This window comes from Pimephales promelas, chromosome 22 (genome assembly GCF_988280905.1).
Source record: "Pimephales promelas chromosome 22, fPimPro1.hap1.1, whole genome shotgun sequence".
Lineage (NCBI taxonomy): Eukaryota > Metazoa > Chordata > Actinopteri > Cypriniformes > Leuciscidae > Pimephales > Pimephales promelas.
The window spans coordinates 22,525,545-22,536,459 of record NC_142790.1 but is presented as its reverse complement, the minus strand read 5'-3'; the positions used below and the strand labels follow the sequence as shown (position 1 = coordinate 22,536,459).

At 35.1% G+C, this 10,915-nt stretch overlaps 2 protein-coding genes across 4 annotated transcripts in view; one reads left to right on the top strand and one right to left on the bottom strand.

Moving 5' to 3' along the window:
• Positions 1-632: 632 nt before the first annotated feature.
• On the bottom strand, positions 633-4,681 carry nceh1b.2 (neutral cholesterol ester hydrolase 1b, tandem duplicate 2). Of its 2 annotated transcripts, XM_089125651.1 has the most exons (6): positions 4,628-4,681; positions 4,446-4,509; positions 3,256-3,481; positions 3,085-3,154; positions 2,815-2,986; positions 633-1,535 (listed from the first exon to the last, which is right to left on the bottom strand). In XM_089125651.1, exons 2-6 carry the CDS (start codon positions 4,482-4,484, stop codon positions 921-923), a joined length of 1,122 nt encoding a protein of 373 aa, XP_088981777.1. In that variant the 5' UTR covers positions 4,485-4,509; positions 4,628-4,681; the 3' UTR covers positions 633-920. The 2 variants fall into 2 exon arrangements, with proteins under 2 accessions (XP_088981777.1, XP_039541075.2); XM_039685141.2 differs by having other exon boundaries at positions 4,446-4,678.
• Positions 4,682-6,179: 1,498 nt separating this feature from the next.
• Positions 6,180-10,915, top strand: part of fndc3bb (fibronectin type III domain containing 3Bb) — a 60,544-nt gene continuing 55,808 nt past the window's right edge. For both annotated transcript variants that reach the window (XM_089125402.1, XM_039684852.2), the window contains exon 1: positions 6,180-6,339. The gene's annotated coding sequence lies outside the window, so the exon portion shown is untranslated. The remainder of the gene's footprint in view (positions 6,340-10,915) is intronic.

The following is a 10,915-nucleotide window of genomic DNA, read 5'->3' as shown; positions in this document are numbered from 1 at the left end:
TTTGAATTGACCTGCTTTGACACACTTTTATATATATATATATATATATATATATATATATATATATATATATATATACCTGTATATATATATATGTTGTATTGTGAATAAGTAACGACTGAAGGGTGTTGTTATAGGCACGACATGAAGGCCCGTTACTTATTCACGATACAGCAATTGCCTCGAGTACCTTATTACTTTTATAAAACGGTTACCACACAATAAAAATAATATGTATTAGTGCAACTTTCATGAAGTAAAATCACTAAAAGCCTTCTTTCCGCTAGGGAGAAAATAGTCCCTGACCGTGAACAGCAACAACGCTCCAATGTGTAATATGCATGAAAGCTTAAATAAAAACAACATAAGAACCGCAGTGTTGCGCAGTGATAAATAGACCCGTCATAGCAGTGTTTAATCCTGAATAAAGCACAACTATTGACCAATCAGAATCAAGGATTTGAACTAACCGTTTTATGTATTTATTTATATGTATATACGTATGTATATGTGTATATACACACGTGTGTGTGTGTGTGTGTGTGTATATATATATATATATATTATAAATGTTCATAGACACACACAGATATATATATTTACATAGAAATTGTCTTTTTTTGAGCACACTCTGCAGAATTATTTATAATATTTGTATAATCATTGTACATTATGTTGCATTATTATCCATGTAATACTGTAGCTTAAGCCCACTGCTACTGAAACAATACAGTATTGTTTTTGAAACATTATTTCAGTAGCTTTGGGCCTGATCACTGCGCTTTCATTCCCATTCAATTCTTCACAAATAATCGGTTGCATTGACATGTTGCATAGCGTTTTAAATTTAAAAATTAAAAATTTGAGAATGTTTAAAAATCTAAATATATTTAACTTAACAATATAATACTTAAGCTCTGCTAGAGGTTCTCCTTCAACCAACAGATGTAGTTCCTAAAACTTCGAAACCCCACAGAAAATCGAAAGGGCCCGAAAGCGAAACTAAGGCATCCATGGAACCCATCTTCATAGTGATCAACGGTGACACGGACTCCGGCTTCTTTTAGTCGTGTGGCGTACATGAGTCCGTCGTCTCTCAGCACGTCGTGCTCACAGGTCATGATGTAGGCGGGCGGCAGGCCCTTCAGCACTTCGGTTTCAGCAAGTAAAGGTGCGGCTCTCACATCCAGCAGGCCTGGAAGCTCCTCCAGCAGCTCTGGGTCTCCGTGAAGGGGAACCACGGGTTTATAGTTCTTCTGAAAGGCCACCGGAAGAAGCTTGGTCCAGTTGATCTTGGCTCTGGCTGCTGCCATCTCCCGGCCCTGAGTTGTGTGGTTGTTTGCCAGCAAAGATGTAACGACTTTTGGATCCCCGTTTAGATACTCCAGCCAAAAGCGGGCCATGATGGGACGGTGCAGGATGGGAATGTGGGCGTTCTGCTGGTATGAAGGTGTGTTGAAGTCCAGGGCTTGAAGCACGGGGTAAAGAAGGGCCTGAACTTTAAATTTAATAGGAACGTTACGGTCCAAAGCCATCTGTGAACAGAGAGATAAATAAATGTGATTGTGGATCATCTTAAACTGAAACTATTAAAAATGTTTATTTTAATTGGAATAAATATAAATAGTAGTTGAAAAAAAATGTAAATGAGAAATGTTGCCTTGAATTAAAACTATTAAATGGAAATAAATAAAAACTAAAAACTGAAATAAAAATAAAGCAACCATAAAGAGCAATATGCATACAGTGTTGGGGAAGTTACTTTAAAAAGTAATGCATTACAGTACTGCGTCACTACATAAATTGTGTTACCTAGTAACGTTCTATGGGAAGTAATGCATTACTGGGCTTCCTTATTTGTTTTTAATAACAAAAAATATATAGTTGAATTAATATATATATATATATATATATATATATTATTTTTGGCAAATTTAAAGTCTTTTTCACACCATAAGCTAAATAAATGAGCCTCAGGCTGAATGAAATGTAAATTTAAGCTTGTACACTAGAGGGCGCAGCTCAAACAAACCTTTCAGCAGTGCTGCCTTTCTGGATTGCAAAAGAATAGGACAGAGAAGAAAGTTCTTTGTAAGGTTACAATTACAAATTGTAATTGAGTTGAAGGTCAGCATCAAATATATTGCTAACAGGGATAGTTCACAGCAAAATTAAAATTCTGTCATCATTTACTCACCCTCAAGTTGTTCTAAACCTGTCAGTAATCAAACAGTTGTTGGACACCATTGACTTGCATAATAGAAAGAAAATACTATGGAAGTCAATGGGGCCTATCAGCTGTTTGGTTATTGGCATTCTTGAAGAAACTCATACAGGGTTGAAACAACTTGAGGGTGAGCAAATGATGACACAATTTTCATTGTTGGGTGAACTATCCCTTTAATAAAGTGAGATTAAAAACATAAAGAATATTTGTGTAATTTCAGACATGTTTGCATAATATTATGCATTTACATTTTTTTTTAGTTATTTTGAGGAATACTGAATTTTGTGCAAGTGAGATGAGTAAACATCATCCTGTTCACACAGCGCACCTTTACTTCTGATTTCTCTCAACATGGAGACAGGAGAGAAGTCAGTCAATAAATGGGAAGACAAAACTTGCATTACTTATTTGAAAAACAAACAAACTCATATTTTGTTGTAAATTAAAAGTAGTGCGTTACTTTAGTAGTAAATTAATCTGATCACGTAACTCGCGTTACAAATTATTATTAAAACTAAAATAAAATAACACTGTTGTGGATTCATTTTCCTCAATATTGAAAATTATTTTGTAGGGATTTGTCGTACCTGTTGCACCACAGCGGTGGCTAGGTTGGCCCCGGCGCTGTCACCTGACACAGCCACTCTTTTTGGGTCTATGTGGTACCGGCCCAACACCTCAGCTGTCAGGATGTGTTTTGAGGCCTGAATGGCTTCATTATACTGATCTGGGAAACGTGCATCTGGAGCCAGGCTGTACCTGAACATACAAATTATACAAATGACAGCCAGTAATTGACAAAATTGAGTTAAGGATGCAGCAATAAAATAGCACAGTAGACAACGTGCATTGCTTACTCAATTGATATTACAACCGCATCCAACTCTTCAGCCATGGTCCTGCACTGAAGGAAATATGTTTGCATCTCTTTTAAAGAAAAAAAAAGATTTTTTTTATCACTGCTTCTGCTAACAACATTAATTTTGAAACAGATTTCTTTATATGAAATCACATGCATTTAAACCTACTTCCACTGCCGAGTGTCCATCCGCCTCCATGGAAATAGACCACTCCTCTTTTCAAATCCTGGTCTGATGCAGTGGGCTCAAACACTTGGGCTTCCACTCCTCCAAAATGAGTATCAGTGACCCGGATGGCTGGGCTGGACTGTGGACCCTTTATTACATCCCATGATGCAGCGTATTTAGCAACATCAAAAGGTCGACTCAGTCCAAGATCGTGAGCTAAAAAGCTCTATGAAACAAGACTAAAAGTTAGAAGGATTACAGAGCAGGATTGTTAAACACCCTATGAGGGTCTGAAAATCTCTTTAAGAAAATTGCATTTCTTTAGAAGGGACATAAGGAAGACCATGGCAGTTTACTATTGCATTTCGAAAAGCATTACAGGCTCAAATCACACATTTGTATTATTGACAATTATTAGATCTAATATAATCGAACTAAAATTAAACAAGCATGAAAAGCAGGTTAAACACATTAAAATGTTTGGTGATTTTTTTAAATTCCCATATCAGAGGTCAATAATTAAAATAATCCAACAATTAAACAAAAGTCAAGATTTAAATAAACTCTGTTGATGTGATAGTCAATTAATTGAAGCAATGTGGTGAAACGACAAATAATCGGATTTAATCCCATGACGCAGCGTACTTTGCAGCATCGAAAGGTCGGCTCAGTCCAAGATCGTGAGCTAACTAAGCTCCTTGTAAAAAAAAAAAAAATTGCCTAAAAGTTAGAAGGATTAATGAGCATTATTGTTACACACACTAAAAGGATCAAACCAACTCTTTAAGAAAATTCCATTTGGAACATAGGGATAAGGTCCTAGAGATTATGATCTCAAATCCCACATTTTTTTTGTATTATTGAAAGATATTAGACATAGTTGTGATTTTGAGGTTTAAAAAATAATGCAACAAGTCAAAATTGGAAAAAAAACCCAAAACATTTAATATAGTAAAATTATTTTTCTCACTTATTTTTTTAGAAAAATTGTAGCATTTTTTATTTGTGATCACAGTTATTATTAGAAATAGTTATAGTGCTATTCAAACATTTCACTTTTTTAATGTAATATCAAACAATGTTTGATTGAGTGCCATAGCTCTCTAAATCTCTAGCTCTTTAAATACTGTATCCACATTGAAATGACATATAATGCATATTCTATAATGGAAACAAATGCAAAAGCTTACCGCATGCATTACACCACGCAATATTGCATCCATAAACATGAGTTTCCATGGCTCTGATATAGTGCTGGGCAGAGGCAGATAAATATAATAAGCAGCTGCTATTGACAGTAAAATCGCCACGGTCAAAATAGACCGCATCATTCTAATGGGTTAAGAAACACAAGAAAGTTTTAAAACTATACCGGTCTCAGGGTTGACATAGTGACTGACTGTATGATGTTGTAATACCTCATCTGACCCCAGAGAGCAGTGGTTTTGAAATCACAGCAAATTTTACTTTAAAAGTCCCAATGCATTTTAACTCTAAATCCATCTTTTTCACTTTGTAAATTTTAAATTATTATTTGATGGTTAGTATTAATTTTACTACTCGTGACTTTTCGAATTAAGTGATATTTACGCGAAAGTTTAAGTATTGACATCTCTTGTTGATTTTTTTCTGCACTGCTAGCCTAGAAGACAGACAAAAACTTTTATTTTGAAGCATTCTTCACACTCAGTCATGTGACAGCCCATTTTGAGTAACATTTGTTTACATACGTCACATTGGAATGTACTGTATATAAGACGTCACGTCAGCCCAACTATACATGCTCTATACATTTTTTTTTAGCTTACTCTTTTCTTATTTTTATTAAAAATGCTATCACTACTACCATATTTATGTATAAATAGGCTACTATAATATTAGTCATCTTGATAATGCTGATTTTTCAAAAGTGATTATTAATGTCCTTATAGTTTATTACGCTGCAATTGATTGATCCCAGACTGTGAAAAATCTGTTTTAAATACGAGATTTGATCTGGTCACAGTAATGTAAATGACCACTAAGTGGCGCTGTAGTTAATCTTTTTAATATGTTTACTCCATTAAAATACCCACACCTCTAGCAATAGAAATATAGGAAATAAAAACAAATATATAGGAAACATTTTAAAACTTAAATTGGCTAAATGGAATTTCAACAAAACCCCAAAAAATGCATTACTGTAGCTGTTCACTCATATCACGCAAACGTCAATCACGCTATTATGCCAATCAAACGCAGGATTCCTCATTTGACCAACAAATCAGGCAAATAAAAAGTGTTTAAAAACTTTTATTCGCTGAGTTTGGAATGTTATAATAATACAATTAATATTAGATGAACATTTAAGAATAAACGGTTATTATAAAACATGTGTAGTCATGGAATATGAGAGTGTGAAATTATTGACAGATTCCATCAGTCCTAAACAAAATCCTGTGTATCATATTTGAGGATGTGGAACCTACAAAAAGGAACTTAATACGTTTGTGGATAGGCCTAAAGCACATGACTTTTAAACCAGTAGCGTTTTACCTAAGTTGTATGCTTTGTATTTTGAAATAAAAATATATTTTATTATTATTAAGTTGCATATAAGTTACAAGTTGCCTCCTAAATCATATGATAAATAAATATTAATGTATATTAGGCTAGGCTACAATACACATTAATATTTATTTATTTAAAAAATACTTGAAATTATTTCTATTTCATAGTCACATTTCCACAAGAAAGCTAGTTTAAGAACACTAATAAAACTATATGTTGCTTTCACGCTGGCTTGGTCGAGCCTTATTTATCCTTACAGGACAATCTCTCCTCCTAACACCCCCTTTATCTGCATCATCATCAAACAATTCTGCGGATGCGGTCACTGCTGGAATGGATGTGGAGAGTATTAGGTGTATTACGGTACATATACGGTTCTACACCCCCATGTGCGCTTCCACATAATTGACATGGCGGAATTCCACACTGGTCTGGTCTGGTCCACCGTGGACTTCGCAGCAACGGAATGACATTCTTTCTATTTCGGGCATTTAGGGACTAAAGTGTTAATAAGCAAGATTTACTGAATCCAAGGTAAGTAGACGCGTTTTTCTTGAAAGTAACGTTAATGTATTTTACAAAGCGCGCGGAGACATTGTTTCGAAAAGTTTCAAGTTGGAGAAAAGCGCGAGCCGGTTGCCTCATTGATGGGAAAGGGAAGTCTTGAATTTAATGGAAAACGAAACGAAATGTAAACGAAACTTAGTGTTGTTAACACATAAACATTTGCGTGAGCTGATTTACTTCGCTTTTACATTAGTCTATTTCGACAGATGTTGCGTATTTTAACCACTGCAGTTTTAGGCTATGTGAAACTTGTGTTTTTTATGCTGGAAAAAAAGTAATAACTCATTATCCTCATTAACACTGCTTTATCACTTCCACAACTCTCGTAATGTCCAAGTGAGAATAAGAGGCTAGTGATTGTGTCCACTGTATCTTTCTCGGAAAATTCTGGAATTCGATACCGATTCGTTACGAAACGTTTTTTTTTTTCCCCATCAACTCGGGGGCATGTTTGTATAGCCTAATATAATCATCTCGCATTTCATTAGATCTTATACATGAAACACATTTTTTAAGAATAAGTCGGGTAAAGATGCCAAAGACATTTGGAAAGTGACACGTCAATTCCCAGAAAAGTTGTTTGGTTAAGCGTCACGGGAGTAATATATATATTTTTTTTTACTCCTGGTTGTAACGTCATTACAATGATTATGACGTATGCTGTATATTGTGTACATAAAATCCAGTTCCGTACATTGTCATCATTGCCATTAACAAAGTTGTCTACATACAGGGTTCTGTGGGAAGCTATGTGAACTTGCATTGTAGAATTAGCGTTCTTTTGAGTCGAATCTTTTCAATGAATCATTTGAACCTATTCACGAAAACAGTCAGGGCTGCGTTCCTCTTAGTTAGCTTGAAAAGATCGTATATCATTGGCAGCACTGAACGATTCGTTAATCAGACTTTATCAGTCCCTCAGGTTTTTTATTAAAAAATACACGCATTGAACTGAGAACCGTCTGTTTTAGACGTTAGAGTTGACTGTACAGTTACAGTATTTGATGGGATGTAAACTTCCTATTAGAGATCTCACACATGCACAACCACACGTAGGCACTTGTATGTTCTTTACAGTTTTACTGAGGGGAATTCAGTGAAGCATTGACATTTGACAATCAAATAAAAAAATGAAGTATATATATATATATATATATATATATATATATAAACATATATATATATATATATATATATACATTGGAATTTGGAAATGTTTGAGTTGATAGTGTCTAATCAACGAACATACAAAACAGAGTTGTTTTTATGAAATCACATGACACAATTATGTCACGCTGTAAAAGAATCTCTGAATCACTTAGTTGAACTGAATCGAAATGAGTTAGACTCTCTAGACAGCTTCATTGATTGGAAGGGGAGTGTGTGTTCAAATGTTGCAGCGTTGACACATTGTTATGCCCCGTTTCCTTTGGGAATGATGGTGTTCATATGCAAATAGTTGCGAAAGAAAAAACAGACTCACAAAATCTGTTTTTGTAGTGTTTTAGAAAAACACAAATACAGCTTGCGGATCATGTTGTAGACCGGATCTTTCAGTCAGAGGAAACCCGATCCCAAATACATGACGTCATCTGACATTCCAGAGCGAATCTTGAGGTGCAGAAAGCTGCCTTGTAGACTTTAGAGACTCCAGCCTTGGCGTCAAGTTTGATTTCTCTCATTTAAGCCACTGTTGTTGTATTTATAGAGTAAAAAAGTGAAAATCATGTCCTATAATGCAGGTTTTAAAATTTACTGCAGTCAGTGTAAACTTAACTGAGACTCAGCCCTGTTTCAGATGGTTTATGTCAAACACAGGGTTTTGCAGACTAATATGCACTAAATTTTTATTGAAAGAGATGCTTTAAATTATGTCCTGTGAAGGAAATGCATATTTCTGTGGTGGTATCCTGACCACAGTGTGAGCACTGATTTGTAAGCATCTCACACCCCCATTAAAACACACAGGCATACCCTGACCCCTCCCAACCCTACAGCCCTTTGGCCCCAAACTCAAACATTAAAAGAATGCAGTGCTTGTGGGTACACTGTAAAAACAAACCGGTAGGATCTTCTGAACCAAAATGATTAACTATTTGCACTTAATTTGTTAGTGTAGATTTCCTCACGTTTTAAGTAAAGATAGCTAAATTTAACAGAAAGAACTTTGGCGGCCTATCTAACATTAATCAATTTAATACATTACACAAATAAGTAATGCTTAAGTTGTTACTTTGTATGTTGGAAATATCATAGAAGTCTTTTAAAAAAAACTTTTGCTGATAATTTACTCACCCCCATGTCATCCAAGATGTCCATGTCTTTCTTTCTTCAGTCGAAAAGAAGATTTTAGAGGAAAACATTCCAGGATTTTCTACATATAATGGACTTCAGTGGGAACCAAACGGTTCAAGGTCCAAATGAGAGTTTCAGTGCAGCTTCAAAGGGCTTTAAATGACACCAGACGATGAATAAGGGTCTTCATGCTTTCTTTACTGCTGTTTTCTGTCTTTTTTTTTTGTTATTGAGAAGAAAGCGTGCAGCACATATTTATCTATTCATCTATACGCCATTCTCAGCAGTGTGGTCGGATGTTTTGAACTCCTCTTTATCCCTAAGTAGTAATGAAAAGAAATTCGCTGTGAGTATATCAGGGCTTTAAGTTACTTGTACTGGTGTTAGTACAGCTATTACTCATTCTCATCCTGTTTTATCATGTCTTGTACACCGGCTTTGTTCTTTAGGTTCTCCCATGTCCAATAACTCTCTACTTTGAAGAGAGCTGATGTTATCTAGATAACAGAAATGCTTAGGCATTTGTGCTAATGGCATTGGATAATCAGATGTTTTGCTCTATTTGTCTCCATCATTTCCTGACAGCAACTGTAATGATCTGTCGAGCTGTCAGTACTTCTTTGTTGTCCTTATCGAATCGGTTGTGCCAAATTATTGCTCATGCCAGCTACCCAGAGGGTAACTGAAATGTTTTAATAAGAAACTCATGGTACATTTGTGAAGAATTTGGGCAAGGATTTAGCACAGGGAAGGGTGTTGGTGGTATAGTGGTTAAAAATTTGGTTTAGGAATGGGTGATTCATGAAGTGGAGAATTTCTGGGAACCCTGATCACCGTGATATCCTTGAGCAATAAACCCTTCAGTGAAATTCTATTCGAATTTTTTTTTTGGTTATGGTTAAGGATTCAAACAAACCCATAAGTATGAACAAGTAGTTCCAGTTGATCTAATCCAACAGCACTAAGACTTTTCTCTGTTTGCTTATTCCAGTCTGGAGATTTTTACAAAATCTGGTGTACGTGATGGCAAGAGAGTGAATAATTAATTCAATCGATTTGTTCAAAAACAGATTTTTTTCAGGAATAAAAACAACTGACTGTCTTTGAGCAAGTCATTGAATCAGTCATTCAACTGATTTTTAGTTTTTTCATTTATTTGTTATTAGGGCTGTCAAACGATTAATCGCGATTAATCACATCCAAAATAAAAGTTTGTGTTTACATAATATATGTGGGTGCACTGTGTATAATTACTTTATATATATATATAAATACACACAAATGCTTGTATATATTTAAGAAATATTTATACTGTATATAGATTTATATATAATTTATATTATACATAAATATAAATATTTTATATATAAATAAATATGCATGTGTGTGTATTTATATATATATACAAAATAATTATACACAGTGCACCCACATATATTATGTAAACACAAACTTTTATTTTGGATGCGATTAATCATTTGACAGCCCTATTTTGTTATACTACTCTTGTTAAATCTGATATTCATATCTGTCTGTCTGTAAAAACTTCAAATGAATAGTTGTATAGTTCTCCATTTTAATTCAATTGTCATTCTCAATGCTTCATGGGATTGTAGTTCATTAAAGCTGTTAAGTACACAATCTTGTGCTTTTGTCTGATTATCAGATACCTTTTGGCTGTGAATCAATTTGTAATATGGTAATTCACCTCGCAACTGGTAGGTTTGGTTCATGGGTTACAAATCTTTAGCAAAGACTTCTTAAATATCTCGTCCAAGTATAGACGTCCGTGACGTGACGTCCGCGTCACAGCTCATTACCATAAAGTTGAGCTACTTTCAACTTTTTGATTGATGCTCAAAACGCGACGCCAGTGGATTTGACGCTTCTTACAGCTGAGAAAAGCCAGCTTCCATTGAAAATAAATGACTTCTGGTCGCTTTGGACGCTCAAGTCGGCGGCGGTGTGAATGTACAGTGCAGTAATGGCATACTGCTCTTTATTTCTTTGACTTCTGATCCTCTTCTCTTTTTCTCGTGAATCCTGTTGAAATGCACAAAATGGATTTTTAAGTGATGAGACCAAACCTTTCCTGCCCTTTTATGTCATCAGCCATCAGTTGCTGGAGGCTGGATTGAAGAGATAATATTGGTCCTTGTCTCTTCTGCTGAGCATCATCTTTGTTTGATCATATAAGTGCCTCTTATGCAGCTAGATCCAGCGGTGCTTTGCTTAGATGTTTCATGGA

Excerpts from the sequence above, each read along its gene's own strand:
- nceh1b.2 (XM_039685141.2), bottom strand. The coding sequence starts at position 4,586 with ATGATGCGGTCTATTTTGACCGTGGCGATTTTACTGTCAATAGCAGCT. Across the intron at positions 2,987-3,084 it reads GCGGTTGTAATATCAATTGA|GTACAGCCTGGCTCCAGATG; the intron begins GTAAGCAATGCA and ends TTGTATGTTCAG. Across the intron at positions 1,536-2,814 it reads CCACCGCTGTGGTGCAACAG|ATGGCTTTGGACCGTAACGT; the intron begins GTACGACAAATC and ends CTCTGTTCACAG.